The 24,753-nt window shown below is 38.2% G+C and overlaps 1 protein-coding gene across 2 annotated transcripts in view; it reads left to right on the plus strand.

Annotated features, from left to right (window-relative positions):
- The window catches only part of Smg1 (SMG1 nonsense mediated mRNA decay associated PI3K related kinase), a 103,975-nt gene that overhangs the window by 18,894 nt on the left and 60,328 nt on the right, over window positions 1-24,753 (plus strand). Inside the window, exons 2-12 of one of the 2 annotated variants that reach the window (XM_021167439.2) lie at window positions 5,085-5,142; window positions 9,651-9,814; window positions 10,125-10,280; window positions 11,969-12,105; window positions 13,272-13,330; window positions 14,324-14,537; window positions 18,131-18,256; window positions 18,660-18,732; window positions 19,600-19,697; window positions 21,959-22,132; window positions 24,058-24,282. In XM_021167439.2, coding sequence (XP_021023098.1) covers window positions 5,129-5,142; window positions 9,651-9,814; window positions 10,125-10,280; window positions 11,969-12,105; window positions 13,272-13,330; window positions 14,324-14,537; window positions 18,131-18,256; window positions 18,660-18,732; window positions 19,600-19,697; window positions 21,959-22,132; window positions 24,058-24,282 — 1,440 coding nt within the window. In that variant the 5' untranslated portion in view covers window positions 5,085-5,128. The remainder of the gene's footprint in view (window positions 1-5,084; window positions 5,143-9,650; window positions 9,815-10,124; window positions 10,281-11,968; window positions 12,106-13,271; window positions 13,331-14,323; window positions 14,538-18,130; window positions 18,257-18,659; window positions 18,733-19,599; window positions 19,698-21,958; window positions 22,133-24,057; window positions 24,283-24,753) is intronic. The other variant, XM_021167438.2, reaches the window with a different exon arrangement.

Consider the following 24,753-nt stretch of genomic DNA (forward strand, 5'->3'; position numbering starts at 1 on the left):
AGAGGGAGGGAGGGAGAGGGTAGGGAAAGGGAGAAGTATACTGAAAGGCAGCTCTTAGAGATGAGTGGGGTGAATGTTTTTCTTTTTCTTTTTTTATACAGATCTATCTATCTATCTATCAATCAATCAATCATATGTAAGTACACTGTAGCTGTCTTCTGACACACCAGAAGAGGGCATCAGATCTCACTACAAATGGTTGTGAGCCACCACATGGTTGCTGGGATTTGAACTCAGTGCTCTTAACCGCTGAGCCATCTCTCCAGCCTTGGGGTGAATGCTTCAGTGATCTGAAAAGTAAGGTGGAGTTTTTAGGAACTTGGCTTTGAAGAATCTGGACAATAACTGATGAGATGGAATGTGCAAGACAGGGTCTCATGTGACCTAGTCTGCTCTTCAAATTGCTGTGTAGGTGAGGCTGTCCTTCAATTCTTGATCCTCCTAAGAGCTAGGATTCCATATGTGACCCTGATTAGATATTTAGAAGGAAAGGAATCCAGTTACTTATACAGGAGTGGTGTTCCTGTGCTCTTGCAGGTAGTGTGGTGAAGAGTGCTTAAGCGGAAGAGTCTGGCCTCCAGAAGGTAAAAGAGTTTGGGAGATAGGTGAAACTTAGGGTCTAGGTGACTTCTCTAGGAAAGAGCTTTACTTATCTAATGAAGATGGAAAAGGCTATATGGAGGTGAATTTGGATTTATAGGGAGAAAGTTTGTAGTCACCAGTACAACTGGGAACCTCAGTCACCCAACCCATAAAATGCAATTAAAAGGGTTGTGGTAAAGATGGAATGAAATGGTAGATGTTACTTTACTCACTGCTGTGATAGGCATTTGACAAAAGCAGCTCAAGGGAAGAAGGATTTATTTTGGCCCATGGTTTCAGAGTGTCTCAGTCCATCATGGCAGGTATGGTGGCCAAAGTAGAAGAGTGTGATAGGAAGGAGTCAGGGACCCAAGGACCTGCCTTCAATTAACCACTTTTTTTCTTTTTCTTTTTTTTTTTTTTTTTTTTGGTTTTGGTTTTTCGAGACAGGGTTTCTCTGTGTAGCCCTGGCTGTTCTTGAACTCACTCTATAGACCAGGCTGGCCTCGAACTCAGAAATCAGCCTGCCTCTGCCTCCCAAGCACTGGGATTAAAGGTGTGGGTCACCACTGCCCAGCAACAACCCACTTATAGTGAATTCCTAAAGCAGTGGTTCTCAACGGTCCTAGTACTGAGACCCTTTAATACAGCTCTTCATTTTGTAGTGACTCCCAACCATACATTGTTCTTGTTCATAAGAGTACTTTTGCTACTATTATGAGTTGTAATGTAAGTATCTGTGTTTTCCAGTGGTCTGTGAAAGAGTCATTTGACCTTCAAGAGAGTTTCACCCATAGGTTGAGAACTCCTGTTCAAAAAGTCCTAAAATCTCCCAAAATAGGACTAACTGATGGGGACAAAGCATTTCAAACATGATCATGTGTGTGTGTGTGTGGGGGGGGCAAGCTGGGGGGGGGGTCAGATGTGAACCTTTGATTAGGCTTGTTGCTCTTAGCAGGAGCTCATTGTGTTAGCACCTCTTAGAGTGAAAGTACAGTCTCTAAACCTGTGTAGCATTGAAGGTTTTGTTAAAGATTACAGCAAAGCAAAGGAATATGAGGGAAGTGTTTACTAGGCTTTTCTCTGAAGACAGGCACATGAAGCAAAGGTTACAACCTAAAATGATTTCTTCTTAGTGATTATATACCTTCCGTTTAATCAGATTAGCTGTCAACACGGTATTTGAAGTGCCTTGGAAGTCCCACATTTATCTGGTACTATTTTTTTTATTTTTTTATTTTTTATTTTTTTTTTTTTGTTTTCGAGACAGGGTTTCTCTGTGTAGTCCTGGCTGTCCTGGAACTCACTCTGTAGACCAGGCTGGCCTCGAACTTAGAAATCTGCCTGCCTCTGCCTCCCAAGTGCTGGGATTAAAGGCGTGCGCCACCACCGCCCGGCTTCTGGTATTATTAAAATTATACTTTACCAAGAAATTGTAGGGCTGGTGAGATGGTTCAGTGGGTAAGAGCACCGGACTGCTCTTCCAAAGGTACTGATTTCAAATCCCAGCAACCACATGGTGGCTCACAACCACCCATAATGAGATCTGATGCCCTCTTCTGGTGTGTTTGAAGACAGCTACAGTGAACTTATAATAATAAATAAATCTTTGGGCCGGAGCAAGTGGGGTTGGCCAGAGCAAGCAGAGGTCCTAAGTCCCAACAATCACATGAAGGCTCACAACCATCTGTACAACTACAGTGTATACTCATATACATAAAATAAATAAATCTTAAAAAAATTGTAGTAAGTACATTTTTAATGTTGCAAAGTTGATGCAAATTCATTTGTAATTGTGAAGTGAAACTACATTGTTTTATTAAACATGAATATAGTTTTTTAAAGAAGAGTTTTGTAATTTTTGGGTGAGTATATTCAGTGTTTTTTTTTTTAAATGTAGGTATAGGTAGAGGCAGTATAGTCCCTAATACTGTCCTTCCTTCTGATGCTAGTTGCAAGTAAAGTTCTTATGTATCAGGCTTATAGTTTATTATCACAGAAAGTGTTCATATTAATATTAGCGATGGACACATAGGACAGAGTTCAGGAAAGTTCCAGATATGAAACTTGTAGTTGACTTTCCTTGGAGAAACGCAGATGGTGTGGCTTCCTGTTGGTGTCTGTGTCTAATAGCTTTTGTGGGGTTCTTACTGCAGCTCTGTGGCTAGTTGTCTGCATAGTTACCTCAGTTCCTAGCCCTCTGGGGTTAGATCTGTGCAATTCAAATGCTGTTCGAAGTCATATCGTTCCACTGTGTGGTGTGGCTTAGATTCCTCCAGGTGAACAAAAAGAACCTTCCTAGGCAGGATTTTAGAGCCTACCTACTAGAATCCATGGCTAAAAGCTAGAGCTTCCTTGGGATAAGGTAAAAATATATTTTGTTTTCATTCAGTCTAGACTTATTAGCTACTGAGTTACAATAAAAATAGGTAAAAAAAACCCCTTATAAATAATTAAAATTTGGTGGTATAGTCACTTAGTACTTAGATAGTTAAGGAAAATTTACCAAGAAATTATATTACTTACATTTTTAATATAGCAAAATTGATGCAAATTCATTTATAATTTTGAAATAAAAATACATTCTGTTAATTTGAACATTACTACCACCACCACCATCACCATCACCACTACTGTTTTGTTTTTTGTTTTAGGGAGACAGGGTTTCTCTGTGTAAAAGAACAACCTTGGCTGTCCTGGACTTGCTTTGAAGACCAGGCTGTCCTCAAACTCGCAGAGATCCACCTGCCTCTGCCTCCTGAGTGCTGTGTGCCACCATGCCCAGCCCTGAATGCAAATTTCTTTTCAAGAAGAGTTTTGTATAAGTCTCAGAGGGTTTGGAAAGCTGGCTAAGCGATGAATAGGACTGGTTACTCTTGCAGGGGACCCAGGTTTTATTTCTAACACTTAATGGCGGAATTCCAAATCCAAGGGAAACTTATACCCTCTTTTGGCTTCTGCAGGAACCAGATATGCCTGGAGTTTACATATATACATACATGCAGGCTAAATGTTCATACACAAAGAATAAAAAAATAAAATTAGGGGCTGGTGAGATGGCTCAGTGGGTAAGAGTACCCGACTGCTCTTCCGAAGGTCCAGAGTTCAAATCCCAGCAACCACATGGTGGCTCACAACGATCCGTAACGAGATCTTGTGCCCTCTTCTGGAGTGTCTGAAGACAGCTACAGTCTACTTACATATAATAAATAAATAAATCTTAAAAAAAAATAAAATTAAATTAAAAGGAAAGTGTCTAAGCTTGTCAAATAATCTTTCCGCCCTAGACAATGGTGTTTTTGAAGCCCTAGGCTTTTTGTCCTTTCTTCCCCTTCATGAAAACATGTTTGAACCCAGGTGAGTAAGAGACTGTCCTGGTCAGTGTTTGGTCACCTTGACACTAGCTACAGTTATTTGGGAAGAGGGAACTTTGATTGAGAAAATCAGATTGGCCTGAGTGTAAAGCCTGTGTGGCTTTTTTATTTTTTATTCTTTTTAAAAGGACCCAGCTCACTGTGGGCAGTGCCAACCCTGGGCAAGGTGATCCTGAATTTTATAAGGAAGCCAGTTGAATCCGTTTCCTCCATGGTTTCTGCTTCACTTCTGCCTCCAGGTTCTTACTCAGACTTTTCTTGGTGATGGAGTGTAACCTGAGAGTTGTAAGCTGAAATAATGATCTCCTTTCTTCACCTGGTTGCTTTTGGTCATGGTATATTATCACAGGAACAGAAAGAAACCCTAAGACAGAGACATTACGGGGACAGTATTAGATTTAAGCTTTAAAGGATACATCATTTTTATGCAGAATGAGCTCCTGGCATTTCCTTCAGCTGTCTTTTTCGTATCACTGTTGAGGAGAGTACCCCATTGCTCTCATTTCCTGGTTTATGTCCATTACAGAATAGCTCAAGCCCAGGTTAAAAACAGCTTAATGTGATGATGCTTATTCCAGTGGCACCACTAGATGTGGTGTTTGCATCAAGTCTTTTAGGGTCCTTTATGGAAATGCTTCCTTGTAGGGAATTTCCTGACTTCACACTTTCTGGAGGTGGCTTTTTGTGGGGAATGGGGTTGCTCTAAGTAATGTTCATAGGAGCTGTACCAAAGAGTACCCAGAAGATGCTGTCTCCTATCTGTGGCAGATGTATGAGGGCTGAAGAGTTGAGTCAGCTGAAGTGAATGGCCTTCTGGATTTATACTTTTACTGGGTTTCGAATATAAGTAAATAAAATGATTGGTAACTATATTCACACTCGATCTATATGTTGCAGTTAAAATTTAAATTCTTATGGATTCACTTTTTTTTTTTTGGGATTGCCACTTAAAGAGTCTTTGTCCTCCAAGGCAGAGTGGCTTTCCATCGGGATTTTTGCTTCAGTATTTGAACTTACAGTGGCCATAGTTAATGAAAAAGCACTGAACCCATGAGTGAGATTTGCTTCATGTTTGAACAAATGTTTTAACCCACTGTCTTCACTAATACTGTAACTGCTGTCTTACAGATTGACTTGATGCAAAACACCACAAAGGCTCCATATTACACAGTATGCGATTTTTGAGGTATGAGCTTTAGAAACTTACTACCTCTCATGTGGCATGTACATCAGGTGTAACTTCAGTTGGATCATTTTGGGGAAATTTATGCATTTCTTCTTTTTTCCTCTTCACATTTTTAGAGTATTAAAGGGACTGTGGAAATATTTTTGGATCCTTGTGAGGATTCTTAGTCTAACATAATTTTCTTTTTCCACAAAATTGAAACACTGATTCTGGTAGATAGCTTTTTTAGCCCTTCTAACTAGCTTGCTTAGCACTGATTCCTGCCTCATAGAGTTGAAATCTATATTTTCTGTTTTGTGCTTTGCTAAGTCTTAAGTGCTTATTTATGTTCTTAACAGTTATTTATTTTTTAGACTGTGGTTGTCTTGTCTTGTTGGTGCTACCAGCCTAATAGTTTCTGAGACATAAGCAGAATAGATATTGTAAAAGTTGCTGTTTTATAAGAATGCTCAGCCATTTTGTATTTTGTGCATTTTGTGTCAGAATACATGTGCTCAATGCTGGTTGGAAATGCACATTTGCATTAGAAGAGCCTGACCAGGAGGGCATTTGGGGCTGTTCTCATAGAGTGGTTCTGGCCTAGGGAGTTCTTGTTATTGTTAAAATTTTTAATTTATGATGAAAAAAACTTACAATCATAACTTTTGGGAGTCAAAAACCTTTGTTTCTAATGAATTGGGAAATCATTCTTGTTTTTGTAAGCATAATGTGAAATCACATGAATCTAGTAAGTTAAAATCTTTTGGTAGCAATACAGTGCTTAATTTCTTCATTGAAGAGCATAGGCTGCTTTACATGTATGGAAGAAATTTGTATTGCATTTACATGCTCAAGGACTGCTAATACATGCTTTTAGCTTGGAAAACTCGAGTTTATTTTGAATTATGGCCATAATTCCTACTGTGTGCCCTGCAAGCTATGTATTTGTTAAGAATTCTGAATATGAGCTTTGTAACAGCCTTGCATGTTAGATAGGTATTAATTCACATTTATACAAGAGAAAACAAAGGCCTGGAAAACAACAAGGGTCCATGCTGTTAAAATGCTAGGACTGGAGTCTTAGCCCAGATGTTTTTAACTTGCCCAATCTGCAGTCTTATGTTACTGCTTTTTCACAGAAAGCCCTAGTTAGGATAGTATGGGCCACATGTGAGCATTACTGAGAATAGGAAATGCCGCATATATAAACATTGATAGACAAGTTTTGTATATCAGAATTAGTCATGTCCGTATTTGATTGTGCATTTACTAAGTTATTTTTTTCCCTCAGATTGAAGTAGGTGAAACCTCACTCTTGGATCCTCTTCTCCCTTCCCCACAACCCTGCCAGGAAGCCCATAAGCTCTCCCTTTTTTTCTAGTATTTTTTAAAAAAAGTAATAATGTATTAGTTGATTATAGGCAAACATTTAATATACTGTTTTTAGAGATATGAAGGATTATTTTTCAATTGTTTAATACATTTTTATGCTCCACTGAGCATTCTTATTGGCTGACTTAGTGTCTGCAATAAAGTATCTCCAGTCCCCCTGCTCTCCCTGCCATTTCATGGATGATTTTATTTCTCTGTAATCAAAGAATTAGCTTTGTTTGTATGGGCACAGACTCTTTGTACTTGGACGTAAGGATGAGGACAGTCTATCCATAGCAGTTTTAGCTTGCTGTGTTGTGTTGCTTACTCAGATTTTCTAGTTAGGAGTTCAAGTTTAATTGGCCCTGTTCTATGAACTGTATCAGCAGGAATTGCAGTAAGTACAGACCAAGGAGTGCAGCTTGTGGGGCTAAGAACAGGATGATAAAGTAAAAAAGAAGCATGTATGCAAACTCCTGTTGCCTCATGAGTTCAGGTTTTTGGTTTGTTTGTTCTGTGGTACTGGGAATTAAGCCGAGAACCTCACCTTGTTTATAGTAGCCAAGGAGCTCTAAACTGCCTTTTACCCTCCCACTCGCCAATCATCAGAGTTTTAAAATATTTATTTATTTTTATGTGCATTGATGTTTTACCTGCACATATGTATGTGAGGGTGGCAGACACTCTAGAAGTGGAGTTACAGATAGACAGTTGGGAGCTGTTGTGAGTGCTGGGAATTGAACCTCAGTTCTCTGGAATAACAGCCAATGTGGTTTGGTTTTGGTTTTGGTTGTTGTTTGTTTTTAAAAGATTTTATTTATTTTATGTATGTGAGTACACTGTAGCTGTCTGCAGACACACCAAAAGAAGGCATTGGATCCCATTAGATGTGGTTGAGAGCTGCTGTGTGGTTGTTGGGAATTGAATTCAGGACCTCAGTGCTCTTTACCGATGAGCCATCTCTCCAGCCCATATTTTTTTTTTTCCTTTTTTGGGGGGTGGGGTAGGTAGATTTCAGGGTTTTTCTGTGGACCCCTGGGTGTCGTAGAACTCACTTTATAGACCAGGCTGGCCTTGAACCCAGAGATCTGACTGCCTTTGCCTCTTGAGCATTGTGATTAAAGGCATCCACCACCACCTCAGACTTTGGGGACCACATGTTAGAAGGAGAAAATTGACTGCCACAAGTTGTCATTTTAAACTTTTATATGTTTGCTGTGGCACTTGTGGGCACATGTATATACCCCCACTGAGGGTTACACTCACAGTAAGTAAGCAAATGTAATAAAAAATTACATCAGATTTTTATGAGGCAAGGGGTCACTGGTTGGCTTTGGGGCGGAACTATGTGATCTTGCTTTTATCTGAGTAGTTAAGATTGTAGGTTTTATCATCAGCCCAGAAGATATTTGTAATAGAGAAATTACTGCTATTACTACTATTTTTTTTTAATGAATTTCTTTTTCTTGGGACAGTCAAACAAGCAACTACTTATTTGTATTCTTATGCTAAAATAGAATATTTGGTTTTCTTCTGTCTTGACAGTTTATGAGTGATACCTAGAAGAATAAGACTTACAAAATTCTTGTAGGTTGCCTTGGTTCTTTGTTTCACTGACGAGGAAATTGAGACATAGAACTAATAGGAGCTAATAGGTGGATAAAGATGTTGAGTTTTGTCTTGGGCTATACTACTTGTTAATTCCTAAGTGTCAGGCATTATTCTGACAGTAATTACATTACTGATTCCAGTCCCCAGAGTCAGAATGTCTGGAATTCTGAGACCTTGCCTTCTCTTAACATTTTGTTTGCTGGGCTGGCAAGATGTGTGTAAGTGCTCTTGTTGTCAAGCCTAATGACCTCAGTTCAGACTTTGGGGACCACATGTTGGAAGGAGAAAATTGACTGCCACAAATTGTCATTTTTAACTTTTATATGCTTGCTGTGGCACTTGTGGGCATATGTATATACCCACTACTGATCTTGCACTCACAATAAGTAATTAAATGTAATAAAAATTTTTTATTTTTATTTTTTTGGTTTTTCGAGACAGGGTTTCTCTGTATAGCCCTGGCTGTCCTGGAACTCAGTCTGTAGACCAGGATGGTCTTGAACTCAGAAATCCGCCTGCCTCTGCCTCCCGAGTGCTGGGATTAAAGGCGTGCACCACCACGCCCTGCTAAAATTTTTAGTTCTTGCTTTTTAAATAAGTTTAGTTGGCATTCTTTTTTGGCAAAGGCATTGAAATATAGCTGAACATAAACAATATCTTTTTTTTTTTAGTTAGTGTTCTTACAGCCTACTTGTTTTTCAAATACCAGTGCATATTTTCCTGCTAGATAATTGAAGATTCCATTGAGAGTTTGGTAGATATTGCTACAGGCACTAACTTTACAAGAAGTTTGGAACACACTTTGACATGCTGACACTATTTTTTATTTATAACCAGGAAGACTAACCACTAAACCTTTTCTGGAAGGATTGTGTAGGAAGAATTACTTTTTAGAATCACATCATGGGAGCGAATCCTTTAGCTAGAGTGACCAGTTGCTTAGTTTTTCTGGGACAGGAAGCATGCAAAACAAGAAACTCTTGGGGCTGAGGAGGTAGCTTTCTCCATAAAACAATTGTTGCATATATATGCACAAGGACATGAGTTGGATTCCTAGCACACACATAAAAAGCTGTATGTGGTATGTATGTTTGTAATTACAGCCCAGGGCAAGCAGAGAGAGGCAGATTTGTGGAGCTCCCTAGCCAGCCAGCTCCATTATTGTATCTCAGGATATTGTGTCCAGCAGGAGACTCCCAGGGGGAAGCAAAGGTCTGAGGGGTGACACCTGAGCTTGGATCGCAACCTGTTAGTCTCTACACATAAGCACCTATGGATATGCACATAGACACATTGGCACCATTCTGTGAAAAAAGCAAATTAAGTAAATGAACAAATTAACATCAGTATAATCCAACAGGAGAGCATGAGCCACAGGCAGTTCATTGTTGACAGTCTCTTTGCAGCTGAAAGGCTTACTAGACAATGGAGTGCTTATATAGAGTTATGGCTGAGCATAAAGGGTAGAGGGAGAGATGCCATATAGCTTTGGCTATTGAAATATTTGCTTAAAGCTCTGATACTAATATTTTCTTTTTCTTTTTCAGAACTGATAGTGCATCAGCCGACCCAGATACTTTAAAATACTCCTCATCTAGAGATAGGGGTGTTTCTTCCTCTTATGGACTGCAACCTTCAAATTCAGCTGTGGTGTCTCGGCAAAGGCACGATGATACCAGAGGCCATGCTGACATACAGAATGACGAAAAGGGTATATAGATTTTCTCCTATTGGGGTATGCTTCTGTTTTAGACCTGCTTCTCTTTTCTTAACCCTTCTTCCAGGTAACATCTGAGGTTCTTCCAGGCTACTGTCTCATTTACTCATCCAAAATGTGCTTAAAGCATATGTCTGAATTGAATTTTATTTCTCTACTCATCTTGCAATGAAGGGATCGAAATGGTTTGGAGTCAGGTAGCACAGGGGAGATGAGAGAATTAGGTTGTAAATGGGTAAGATCCTGTTAGCTGAGGGAATGAAACAGGGCCCTGTTAATGTAATGTAAACATTGCTGTTTTCAGGTGGCTACAGTGTCAATGGAGGATCTGGGGAAAATACTTATGGTCGGAAGTCGTTGGGGCAAGAGCTGAGGATTAACAATGTGACCAGCCCTGAGTTTACCAGTGTTCAGCATGGCAGTCGTGCATTAGCCACCAAAGACATGAGGAAATCACAGGGTAAGACTTGGGGACCAGGGTTGACACATTACCCCTGATGTCCATGAGCAGATGAGTGCAGCTGGCAGCCATTTACATTATATTTCTGTGAACTTCTAGCTTGTAAGAGAGGGTTACAAGTCTGAGTAATATAGTATTTGTTTGTTTGTTTGTTTGTTTGAGACAAGGTTTCTCTTAACAGCTCTGGCTGTCCCAGAACTCACTTCATAGACCAGACTGGCCTAGAATTCAGAGATCCACCTACCTCTGCCTCCCAGGTGCTGGGATTAAAGATGTACACCACCATGCCCAGCTTCTGGGTAAGATCTTAAAGGGTTTCTGAATAGGCAGTGGATATGGTAAGTGGAGTCTTTTTTTTTTTTTTTTTTTGGTTTTTCGAGACAGGGTTTCTCTGTGTAGCCCTGGCTGTCCTGGCACTCACTTTGTAGACCAGGCTGGCCTCGAACTCAGAAATCCGCTTGCCTCTGCCTCCCAAGTGCTGGGATTAAAGGCGTGCGCCACCACGCCCGGCTAAGTGGAGTCTTTTTAAAATTTAAATATACTCACACCTTGCCTTCTTTTGCAGATTTTTGAGTATAAATAAATAAATAATGTTCAACATTCAGAATATTAAAGATAATGTATATTCAAGCCAGGCATAGTGGTACATCCCTTTAATCCCAGCACTTCAAAGGCAGAGATCAGTAGATCTCTATGAGTTCAAGGCTAGCATGGTTTACATAGTGAATTCCAGGACAGCCAGAGCTACATAATAGAGACCCCCATCTCAAAAACAAACAAACAAACAAACAAACAAACAAACAAACATAATGTATATTTCTTCCATTAAAGGGAAGTAAAATTTTATTGGTAAAGCTTCATACAAAGTTGAGGGAGATACACACACACACACACACACACACACACACACACATTTGGTTTGTTTTATACAGTTGCTTTTTGCACAGTGTAGTTTGTTTTATGTGTACCTTGTTGAACATTTTGTGTGGGTACAAATATACCACCTTTAAGAAATGCATTTAACTTTAAAACAAACAAACAAACAACGAATTTCTCGGTCTAGGGAGATGGCTCAGTGCTTAGGTACAGTTTTTATTCTTATACCCGGGTTTGATTCCCAACACCCTTCTGTCCCAACTAGAAAAGTGATAATGTGAACACACTGTTTCCTGCAGAGGCATCTCTTGAGAAATAGACACATGGTCTTTTCTGCCTATAGAGACACATGTCTCTGGTTTAGAGTCAGTGCCTATTTTTGTTTTGTTTTCCTCTCCCTTGTTTTTAAAAATTTTTTTCCTTTTCTTTTGGTTCTTGTTTTTTGTTTTTTCTTGATGACTTCTCTGTTTTTCCTTAATCTCAAAACTTGTGAACTCAGAATAGTTGGTAGGGTTGGTGACTGCAGTTAACTGCCACCACGCCCCCTTTTACCTGGATCTTGAAAATAGCTTGAAATGGAACTGAAAAAAATGATTTCCTAAGCTTTGCTTTTCTTTCTTTCGAAGATTCATGTTATCTTTGACAAGAGTTTTTGGGGGTCTGTGGAACTGTAAACAGGCATTCTCCTGTAGATACAAAGAGCTGAACAAAGGGGAGACCAGTAGACCCTGGTTTTGATGTACTTTAGAACATCTGATGTACACTTCATATTTTTAGTGTACTAAGTGGCTACAAAATATTTATATTCACAGAGCGATCAATGTCGTACTCTGATGAGTCTCGACTGTCGAATCTTCTTCGGAGGATCACCCGGGAAGATGACAGAGACCGAAGACTGGCTACTGTAAAGCAGCTGAAGGAGTTTATTCAGCAGCCAGAAAATAAACTGGTGAGTAAATGTGCTTGGAGTTGCTGAGGGTTGTCAGGGTTTCCAGAGTACACAACGTGGTTCTGTGTTAGGATTGCAGGGGTTGATTTGCTTCCAGGAAAAAAAATGAAGGCTCCTTACTTTGCATCTGGCTTATGTTAAGGTGCCTTGGAATGATAGGCCCCTCATGTGTTATTTGTGATGGCTATTGTTGGAGTCACTTTGGTGTCTTTCATAAAGTGCATTAAATATTTTTTAAAACATACTTTAAGTTGTGGATAATAGCCCTGCTTACAACCATCTGTAATGGGATCTGATGCCCTCTTTTAATGTGTCTGAAGAGAGCAACAGTGTACTCATACATAAAATAATTCCTAAAAAAAAAAAAAAAAAGGGAGAAGCTGGGCATCTCAGGTTAAGGATGTCTCTTGTAAAGGTCTTGAGTTTGGTTCCCAGCATTCATGTTGGGCACTTCACAATTGCCTGTAACTCCAGCTCCAGGTGATTGGACACCTTTGGCCTCCAAGAACACTTCTTCATGAATGCACATACACTTTGAAATAATAATGGAAAGAAGTGGAAAAGCCCTTAAGACAAACTTCAAAAGCAGTTAGAAAATATTTCTCCACTCTTAAATAATTTTCCTGATGTTAAGAACTTGATAGAGAAAATTACAAAGACTTAATACAGTAAGGCCCCTCCCCTCAAATTTCATTATTAAAAGTTTGATTAAAGAGCAAGTAGAAAGATGCGCAGTGAAGCTCATGCTGTCAGCCCTAGATTCTGTCATTGCTATGTCACTGTATTACTTTATTACGTCTCTCAATCCCCTTGCCATTCCATGTAAATGCGCTCCAGAGGCTGCTGGTTAAAATGAGCTTGGATGTATCTCGATACTGATTATGACTCTTACTTCCTGTGAGTCAGTTTCTTTCATATCCCCAAGAGGGAAACATGCCATCCTCATGTGACTGAGGGATCTACGTGGAAGAGAGTCTTCTTTCCTAAACATTGGCTTCTGGAAAGGCATGGGCTGATGCGCCTGTGAATGAAAGTTACTATTCCAGAGAGTTTTATGCATGTAAACTGAGATGCTGTATAATCATAATCTGAATGGAAAGACAAGTTAAAGAATGTATACAGTGCTGTTTTTAACTAGAAGCTGAAGTTTCTCTCTATTTTTTAAGGTACTAGTTAAACAGTTGGATAATATCTTGGCTGCTGTACATGATGTGCTCAATGAAAGGTAAGTAGTAATGGTCACATTTAGATGATTTTGAAGGTAATTATAAAAATAAAGTAAACATGATAAACCGTGGACCATATCACTAAGACTTCTAAACTTGTTATGTAAGTTAATAATTGTTGAATACAAATGGAATCTACTTGAAAGAGGCTCTTGTCTCCTAGACATTGGCTTGTGGAAAGACACGAGCTGATGCTTTCATGAATGAAAGCTACTGTTCCAGAGAGTTTTAAAAATGCTTAGAGAGCAATGGGAAAGGGGGACTTCATTCTTTAAATAATCTCTAGGCTTTGCATAGGTGTGCAATGATTCCAAAGATTTGCAGTATTGAAATACACTCAGGGCCGGGCGTGGTGGCGCACGCCCAGCGCTTGGGAGGCAGAGGCAGGCGGGTTTCTGAGTTCGAGGCCAGCCTGGTCTACAAAGTGAGTTCCAGGACAGCCAGGGCTATACAGAGAAACCCTGTCTCAAAAAACAAAACAAAACAAAAGAAAGAAATACACTCAGTTTAGCAGATCACTGTCTTAGTTTACATAATTACTTAATGCTACACTTAATTTTAAGTGCTATCCTTTTAAGTTTGTGTGGTTTAGCTACTACAAAGTTTCCTACTTTGGAGTCCTTACTTGGTGGGTATTATAGAGAAATGGAGTGCATTTTCTAAAAATTTCCTCATGCCTCTTTCTGTGAATCTGTTATAACCCGAAGCCTGGATATTAGCACTTCTCAGCTTTTTAATATTTTTTAGTAAATGATTTCCTAAAGAAATCTCATGTCTGATAAAGGGACTTTCGAGCATTGTAGAACTCAGGAGGATACAGATGTAGAATGGGTAAAATTCCACCTTTTTATTTAGTTTGAGCTTTGGGAAGTTATTTAGGAATTCTTTAATACATGGGAGACAGTCTTTTGTAAGATGTGTCATATTTTCATCCTTGAAAATTGATTCCTTTTGTATGTTTTTTTGTTCCATTTGCATTAAAACAAACACAGTAGTAAGTTGCTTCAGGAGTTGAGGCAAGAGGGAGCTTGCTGTCTTGGCCTTCTCTGTGCTTCTCTGAGCTACGAGGCTGAGAAGATCTTCAAGTGGATTTTCAGCAAGTTTAGCTCATCTGCGAAAGATGAGGTGAAGCTCCTCTACCTGTGTGCCACTTACAGAGCGCTGGAGACTGTGGGGGAGAAGAAAGCCTTTTCTTCGGTGATGCAGGTGAGAGCCAGGGACCCATAATGGAGTGGAGTGAAGTAAAGGATAGGCTTAGCTGCCTACTGTTGAGGGCAGCACTGTGAAAATGAAGTGCCTTTTAAGTTCAAATAAAGTTAGGTTTAAAGTAATTTAATTTTAGGCATTTATGTCTTTTTATTTTTTAGAAGCTTCCCTTTGAAGTTGCTTAATCCTAGAGTGACTTGCAGATTTGAAAGTAGGAACTCCACTGTGAGAGTTTAGTCAGAGAGGCCATCAGCTTTTGAGAGAGACTAAAGCTAAACATCACAGCTAATTTCTAAATCTTTTTTTCCCCCTCCTCTCCTTTAAAATTCCCTAAGTTTAGATTTGATGTAAAAAATTATAAATCTAAATAATGCGAATACTTCTGAATATCTGGATATATAGAAAAGCTCATTCCCAACTTAGGTTTTTTTCTTTCTTTTTTTAATATAAGATCTCACTGTCTGGTGTCTACTGTTCTATAATGCTTTACCTTTCTGCCTTAGCTATGAGAGCCAAGGCTCTATGCTGGATCTGAGAAATATTTATATAACATTTTTGTTGAGGGAATATTTGAAAAAAAAAAGTTATTTTGTACCTGGAATAGCTGATGTCTATTTATTTATTTATTTTTTTAGAGGCAGAGTCTTACTATGTATTCTGCTTAGCTCAAAACCAAGGAGATCTCCTGCTGCTGTCTTTTGAGTGCTGGGACTAGAGGGTTGTGATACTATGCCTAGCTTTGTTTGCTTTTTACAGCTCACAAACTGCTTTATTTTGAGTAATTTAAAAAATATATGTATGTGTGTTTATGTGAATGTATCAAACTCATACGGTTTTCCTTGATTATAGAAACTTATGAAAGTTTATAATAATTACTTGTAACTAAACAGCATAGTAGCAAATTGGTCTAACTTTACATATAGTAGTATTTTCTAACTGTAGTTTGAAAGATTCCAAATCCACAGGAAGATATATAGATCACTCTTTGTTTTGTTTTGTTTTTGTTTTTTTTCTGAGACAGGGTCTCTCTTAACTAAGAGAGCTTGCTCTAGAACTTGCTCTGTAGACTAGTCAGGCCTCTGCCTCTAGTGTACTAGGATTAAAGAATGTCACTCTACCTGCCTTAAATATTCTTTAACTCAGGTTTATCACTTTTTTTTTTTTTTTTTTGTGGTGTGGAGTCAGGTGTTGCTGAAGATTATAATTATACCCAAGGCCTCATGTATATTAAGAGTGGTACTGTGGAGGCATTTCGTCAGCCCCCACTTAATCGCATTTTGCTAAAAGCTGTTTTATTGATTTACTTTTTGTTTTTTAAGTCAGGGTCTTACTCTGTATAGCCCAGGCTGGCCTGGAACTCATGATGATCCTCCTGTACCCCCTTCCCAAATGCTGGAACTACAAGGAGATACTACCATATCTGGCTTTTTTCTTTTATCTTTTTTCGTGTTGAGGTATGTGTGGTATTCACATATTTGGAGGACAGAGGTAGGTTTTGTTGTTTTTTCTTTTGTTCTCCACTTTAGGTGTTTGAGCCAGGGTCTCTCACTGCCTGGTCCATCATAAACCCCAGTGACCGGCCTGTCTCCAGCTCCTCCTCACATCATAGTGCTTGAGTTAGAGACATTTGTCATTACATCTGGCCTTGATTGGGTGTTAGCAAGTGAGCCCAGGTCCTCATGCTTATATGACTGGCACTTTACCAACCTAGCCATCTTCCTATCACTTAAAATTTATTTTCACATACACATTTTTCGTGGAAGTATTTGAAGATAAATATATAATGACAATTCACCTTACTATTTTAGTACATATCACTGAAGAACAAGCCTATCCTCTTTATCAGCAATATTATTCATCTAAGGAAAGGCATTTTATTTTCTATATACTATGTGTCCAAATTTCTATAATTGTTCTTAAGGTACCATTTATATTTATGGTTCCTCTGATCCAGGAACCCACATAAGATTTAAGCTTTGCCTTTGGTACTGTGCTTTAAAAAACTTCCTTATAAAAATAGTTTTACACGATCACTTTTTGTTTTATTGTATGCCCCCCCCCCCCCCCGCGCCCACCCCTTAATGCATTGCAGGCAGGTTGTCCCTCTATGGGACTTGAAGAATGATTTCCTGACTAAGGGGATGGTCAGATCTTATTATGAAGCTTCAGTTTTCCTTTCAAATAAGCAGTCTGGGTCTGATGTCTTGATCTTTGATGTCGTGGTGTTTTGGTAATGTTACATTCAGTCCAGACTGTTCAATACTGGCTACTGCACAATGGTGATTTTAAAATTCTAGCTTTACCTTTTAAAAAGATTTCATTTATAATATGTTTATGAGTGCTACATATGCAACCATGTACTTATGTGGTGTCTGTACAGGGTATAAAAAGGTATCAGATCATCAGATCCCCTGGAATTGGAGTTACAAACATTTGTGACCTGTTCTGCATGTGCTAAGAACTGAATTTGGGTACAGCAGATGTTTTAGCTACTGAGCCATCTCTCTAGCGCTGCATTATACCTCTTCATTACATGTATGTGTACATATGTGAGCACGCACATGTACATACATGATAGGTCTATTGTCATTATGTATTCTTAGTGGAAAGAAAACTGAATGTCATCTATGGGGTGCTGTGCTAATTAACGCTCTCCAGATCACTTTAATTACAAACAAAATGCATATACTTTGCCTTAAAGCATATTAATTACCTAACATTTACTCTGAAAAAAAATTTCCTTTTGTTCTTTGGTGTTTTAAGAAAGGTTCTCGGGGCTGGAGAAATGGCTCAGTGGTTAAGAGCACTGACTGCTCTTTTGGAGGTCCTGAGTTCAAATCCCAGCAACCACATGGTGGCTCACAACCATCTGTAATGTGATCGGATGCCCACTTCTGGTGTGTCTGAACACAGCCACAGTGTACTTACATATAATAAATAAATAACTCTTAAAAAAAAAAAAAGGAAAAAAAGAAAGAAGGGTTTTTTCTTAGTAGCCCACGCTTTTCTAATCTATTTTCCCCCAGCCTCCCAGGTACTGTGCCACATCTCCTAGCTTTACCCTACATGCTTAATTCTAGAGCAACTGAAATGTTTTAAAGAAATTAGATTCTCAAGTACATCTTACTTTTTTAGGGGTGTGTTGGTGGGTTTAATTATGTATTCCTGTCTGGTATGGAGCTTTCTGTGTAGACAAGAATAGTCTTAAACTGTCAAGAGTTCATGTGCCACCATGTCTAGTTATATCTTACTTTTATACTTTCAATTCAGTCATAGCTATAGTTACTTATGAATAACATATAGAGTTGTTTAGCACTAAAGTTAGTTGATAGGATAGGTATAGTGTTAATAGCCATTATAATAGAGAGCAGTGTTGGTTTTCAGCCTAATATAATGAATGAACTTTTACTTAAAAAAATTAAAGCAGGAGAATTTTATTTTAAAATACTAAGCTTGAAGTATTTAGATAAAAGTGGTGGAATTTTACACTCTCTAGTTTTATGTTTTATTGGCATCATAATAAGTTGTGAAGCAAATCTTTATATTTTCTTTATACTTAGTCAAATGTTTATGATCTTAACTTTGTCTTTCAGCTTGTGATGACCAGCCTACAATCCATCCTTGAAAATGTGGATACACCAGAATTACTTTGCAAATGTGTTAAGTGCATTCTTTTGGTGGCTCGATGCTACCCTCATATTTTCAGCACTAATTTTAGGGTGAGTTTCTCATACTCTCTGGTGTTATGGTTGTGTAAAGTGGGACATCGAATGGAAAACAAGCTCCCGATCCTTCAAATATATGCTCAGTGATGTTTTGGGGGCAAAGGAGTTGATTGGTCTGCTATCCAAACAGTGGTGATGATGATGACAATGGTGATTATGTTACTTGTATAAGACATGACTGCAGTTTTCTTTCTGACATTAATACTTTCAGTATAGAAGGGAAGATTTTCCTCAGTGTCATGACTAACAGTTCTTTTATTTTGTCTCTGTAGCTCACAGGTAAATTGAACAGCCTTTTCTAGGGCCTTTTAATGTGATGTGATCTCACTGATGAAATAGCAATGAAACCTTAAAATGACTGGCCTCCTGTCTTTTTTTTTTTTTTTTCTCCATCAAGGATACAGTTGATATATTAGTTGGATGGCACATAGATCATACTCAGAAACCCTCCCTCACACAGCAGGTGTCTGGTAAGTGTGTTAGCTTGTGTTAGTTCTTGTGCGTACTGTGAAAAGAAGAGTTGGTCTGATCTAGAAAAAAGGGTTGCTTTCAGAAGGTATATTAGCTATTAGATTCTATCTATCTATCTATATCTATATCTATATCTATATCTCATCACTTGATCGCTCTTGATCTTTTCAAAGCATACTTATGCAATAAATACTAGTTAGGAAAAAATACAGATCACAGTGTAGTGCCTGTGAGAATTTAAATACTGTATATCAGGTCATCTGTAGTATGTTTAGCAGGATAAAGTCAAGAGATTGGAATACTCTGAAAATTAGAAGATAAGATTCTGGTCATAGGTTATTTTAATTGTTGTTTTTCTGGTCATTTTAAATAAACCATAAATATTTGGAAGATTGTCATAAATAATAGAGAACAAATGATAACTGAGTTAATCTGTACACACCGGCATATTCCACATGGTACAGTTTCTCCCCCTCTCTGCATATTTGGTGTAGTAACTTTTGCAAAGAATATATGCCAGTGAGAGCAGATGGTGTCATTCTTGATGTGAAGCTAAATACACATCTTTGACAATTAGTTCTGACCCTGAAATAGAAAGCTAGGTTGATAGTACATGGTGGCACTCACACACACACACACAGTAGATATTAAAGTAGGTAAAAATATCACGCAAGATTTACATGCTGATTTCTGTTATATTAAAAGAGGCTTGAATAATTACTAGCATGCTTTTAGTGGGAGTCCTACTATTATGATACAGGTCATGCTTTAATGATCAAGTATCTTGATCATTTTTAATTTTGGTATCTCCCCCCCCACCCCCCCCCTTTTTTTTTAAACCTCAAAATTTCTTCTCTGATGTCAAGGGTGGTTGCAGAGTTTGGAGCCATTTTGGGTAGCTGACCTTGCATTTTCTACCACTCTTCTTGGTCAATTTTTAGAAGACATGGAGGCATATGCTGAGGTAAGTTGTAGAAAGCCAATTCTAAGTGATTCTTAAAGTGTTTATAATAAAGAGCCAGGCAGTGGTGGCACATGCCTGTAATCCCAGCACTCCGGAGGCAGAGGCAGGCAGATTTCTGAGTTCAAGGCCAGCCTGGTCTACAGAGTGAGTTCCAAGACAGCTAGAGCTACACAGAGAAACCCGTCTTGGGGGTGGGGTGTGTGTGTGGGGAGTGTTAATAAAGAAAATTCAAAGATTTTAAACAGAAGTAGATTTCTTTTAAAAATAATTAAGACTGACCTTTAACTAGAACTTACAAGATCATTGAGGTTAGATTTTATTTTATTTATTTATTTTTGATATTTTCAAGTTAACGAGGAAAAAAGGTTTCTAGGTTGATATGTAAAGTTTGAATATTCTTAATAGCAGATGTTTTTCTTGAAGGCAAATCCCATAGTTCCTACTTTGTTTCTGTTGGTTGTTGTTACCAACAGCAGATGCTATTCAGAAATAAAAACTGCCCCTAAAGATGCTACCGTAGGTTATTCAGAGACTGTCATATCATGCTGTCCAGGGCAAAATTGGGTTTATTGCACTGGAGCTTGTGCAATTACTGTCTGTGACTGTGACAGCTTTCAGGGTTCTCCCTATAACCGTTGCCCTTGCTCTGGCCTTACTGCTGTGGCTTAAGCCTTTATTGTCTCGTATGGGAGTACCATAATTTCTTAAGTGTTAAAGGCTGTCTGAAATACTAAGTTTGCTTTAGTTCTTTGCTGCTTCTAGTTAAAGTTCATTATTCTACCATTTTTATCACTGGAGTGTTTGCTCTTTTCAGGGAAAATAAATATTATACTTTGATTCCTTGGGACATACAGGATGCAGGTCATCTCATCTTTCTATCTCACCCCCCTACTCACTTATACAGATGATTATTAGTCTTTGAAAAGGTACCTGTTCTTACAAGTTTAGACAGTTAGGTAGTTTTAATATCCCCCTCCCTCCCTTCTTCCCTCCCTCTGTGTTCATTCGTTTTTTTCCTTTCCTTTCCTTTCCTTTCCTTTCCTTTCCTTTCCTTTCCTTTCCTTTCCTTTCCTTTCCTTTCCTTTCCTTTCCTTTTCTTTTCTTTTCTTTTCTTTTCTTTTCTTTTCTCTTTTCTCTTCTTTTCTTTTTTCTCTTTTCTCTCTTCTCTTCTCTTCTGTTTTCTTCTCTTCTCTTTTCTTTTCTTTTCTTTTCTTTTCTTCCTTTTTCTTTTTTTTTCTTTTCTTTCTGTGCATAACCTTACCTGGTTATGTAGACCAGTATGGTCTTGAACTCACAGAGATCCTGCTGCCTCCCATATATTGAATTAAAGGTGTGTGCCACTCTGACTCCTTTCCATTTTTATTTGATACTTAATTATCTGTAGAAATATGTTGATTCTAACACCCAGTTTTAATCATTTTCTCTGGGTATATTTTATACTTGCAACTAGATTATACGTTTGTAGAGTAGTTCCTTCAATTTCTAACCTCATTCCTTTGGAGTACATGCTATTATATTCTTAATATTTTGGTCAAAGATTACATAGAATGAGAATTTAGTAGACAACAGTTGTAGGAATGGTAAAACTTTACTCCATTTGTACTTATACAATAATATATGCATAAAGGTTTGGTCTTTTCCCAACTCCTCTCTGCATCAGTGGAGATCATTTTCATAATTTTATCTGGTTCTGTAAGGAATGATTTAGAGAACTTTAGGCATATGCAATTTGGCATTTCCTCTTTTAGGCTAAAATTTCTCTTAATTGGTAACAGTCTTTCTAGGGCTTGGTGTGGTTGAACACATCTTTAATCCCAGCACTTGGGAGGCGGAATTGGGTGAATCTCTGTGTGTTGGAATTCAGCCTGATCTCCATATTGATTTTTAGGACAGCAAGGGCTACTTACACTGTTTTAAAAGGGGGAAAAACAAACAAATAAACCTGCCAGCATTAACTGACTAAAGAATTGAGATACTTACAGGATAAGTCTCAGCTACTCCAGAGGCTGAGATTAAGAGGTCGATTCGGCCCATAAGTCTTGGCAACATAGTAAGACTCTTATCTCCAAATGAATAAAGTGTTAGGGGTATCTGGGAATAGATTATAAAGAAATAGTGACGGGAGTAAAGTTTACTGTTGAGTGCTTACCTATTATATGCAAGAGGTTGTGCTTGATTCCTGATTGATTACCAGTATATAACGATAAAGCCACAGCAAATCTTATACTACTTCAGTAAGAATGTTGTGTATTCACATCTAGGACCTCAGCCATGTGGCCTCCGGGGAGTCAGTGGATGAAGATGTTCCTCCTCCATCAGTGTCATTACCAAAGCTGGCAGCACTTCTCCGTGTGTTCAGTACTGTGGTGAGGAGCATTGGGGAGCGCTTTAGCCCAATTCGGGGTCCACCAATTACAGAGGCATATGTAACAGATGTAAGTGTCTTTTAAAATCCAGGTTGAATTGTGAGGGCCTCCTCTACCCATTGAACTATATTGAACTTTATTTGCTTAACATGTTAAATGTGTTTGTTCAACCTACCCTTTGCTCAGGAAAGTAGGGAAGCCTGCTTATCAACCACCGTCCTTGAACTCTCACCTCACCAAGAGAGGGCCATCTTGATTTCTTACGTACCCTTGAAATTTCCTTACGGAGTTCCTTCATAGATCCATGTATTCTTATGTTTTTTTGTAGTACTGAGGATTGAACTTAGTACCTTGCACAGGCTCTATCCTTGCCTGCACTTCATAAAGCATTGAGATTTTTCCTCAACCTGCACTTACTTACTATTTTAACATCTATTTTTAAAACTTTAAAAAATAAATATTACCTTTTCTTTAAAAATTGATTCTCCTTGCTTGGCATGGTGGTGAATGCCTTTAATCCCAGCACTATGAAGATAGAGGTATGCAGATCTCTGAGTTTGAGACCAGTTTGGTTCACAGAGTGAGTTCTAGGACAACAAGAACTATGTGGAGAAACCCTGTCTCAAACAACAAATAAACAAATAAGTTGAGGATCCTTTTAGTTTCAACACAATAAGAATCATATACTATAAAATGTTAGAAGTCATATTATTGGGTTGAATGTGTAGTTTGTGGTTAGAGCTTTTGCCTTTCACGGAAGTCCTGAATGTCATCCCCACTTCTGCAGTGAAAACAAACTGGTCATTTTCTTTGAGCATGAGGGTGAAACTCAGGAGTCACATGTTTATGTATTTTTTGATGTAAAGAGACACTCTTTAAAAATATCAACCTAAAGCCAGGTATGAGAAGTGACCAGACCACAGCACTTGAGTGATCAGTGTACAGTGTAGTCTAGCAGAGAAAACTGGACCATGATCACTGCTGTGGAGGGAGGAGGGAGATGTGTTAGTGGCAGCCAAGGAAGACAGTCTACATGACTGAAACGTGAAAGTTAACTCAATTGGAAAACAAAAGGAAAGAAACATAAGCCTTCTCAGAATAGTTATATTTTGAATATGTTATGAAGGTCTTCAATTTTGGCTTTTGTGAATAGCATTAAGGAAACTTCTTTACAGGTTTTAAAGACAACTGGGTATTATTGATTGATTGTTATAGATCTGTGATACTTTGTAGCATGGAGTTTTCCATTTTTCAAAAACCTCATTTACTAGAAATGTAGTACACAAATACTACTAACAGTTCTAGTGATTTATGTGTGTTGGAAATTACTTGTGTCTTATGGTCCTTAATAGGATTGTGCATATCTGGAGTTCTTATTTTGAGAAAGAACTTCCAGGGTTCAGTTGTAGAACACTTGGCTATCATGATCACTGATACACAAACTTTAATATTAGTTTAAAAGCAGTTTTAGTATTTACTTTGAAAAGATTATTAAAAATAGAAGATCTGTGTTTAAGCAAGTGTGAGTAGGACATTCCTAAGTATGCTCCGTTGTGATGTGTATCACAGTGATAAAGATACTGAGCTTTTTATCTAGCCTTGGAATAATTACAGGAGTAGAAGAAGCGTGTAATTGAACTCAAGGGCGACAAACTTCATTTCTTGTCATGATAGGAACTTGGAATATGTTTTAGTCAAGTTTTTTCTTTTTCTTTTCTTTTAAATTGTATTAAAGATGCCTATGTTAGCTACTAAGAATTAGGGACTCAGCTGTGAACTGTGGTGGTGCACATCTGTAAAGACAGCCTGGATTATGGATTATTCTTTTTGCCTCATCTCAGTCAAAAACAACCAACCAACCAACCCCCCCCCCCCAAAACCTCAAACAAGACTGTTAACAAGATATTTTTGAGTTGAAACTGCATTAAATAGAAAATAGTGGTGTAGAGAAGCCTGTGAATGTTTAAAAAGGTGCTTGTTTTCCCCATTTGCAGGTTCTATACAGAGTAATGAGATGCGTGACGGCTGCAAACCAAGTGTTTTTTTCTGAGGCTGTGTTGACAGCTGCTAATGAGTGTGTTGGTGTTTTGCTCGGCAGCTTGGATCCTAGCATGACTATACATTGTGACATGGTCATTACATATGGATTAGACCAACTGGAGAATTGCCAGACTTGTGGTACCGATTATATCATCTCAGTCTTGAATTTGCTCACATTGGTATGTGAATTACTGTTTTTGTTGTTTTTAAATTGTTTGTGTCTTCAAGTTGATGTGAAAGAAAGAGCTTTGCTTCTTGTGTTTTAAGTAAGGGCTTGCATTTTAAAGAATCCTTTGATAATTTTCATTTTTCTAGTCCAGTGTGGTTTTCTTCCTAGTATTAATTCGCATTTAGTGTCTGGTAGCTCACTTTAGTCTAACTTATCTAACTTTGTATTTATGACATGTCCCCATTTTCCTGAGACTCAGTAGTGCTCTTGATATGTACCTTATGGTAGAATGTATTTGACTATATTTAAAGACCTGCTTATATTTGATTTCTTAGAAAAAAACTTACATGATTTCTCTTTAATTTCTCTTTACTTTATTAGCTATATAGCCGCTCTCTTTGAAATCTAATAGAATAGTGAGTCTTTATACTGAGTACTCAGTTCCTGTAATTAGAAACACATGGCCTGTCTTCTTCACTGG

This window comes from Mus caroli, unplaced genomic scaffold (genome assembly GCF_978045245.1).
Source record: "Mus caroli unplaced genomic scaffold, Mus_caroli_1 scaffold_8, whole genome shotgun sequence".
Lineage (NCBI taxonomy): Eukaryota > Metazoa > Chordata > Mammalia > Rodentia > Muridae > Mus > Mus caroli.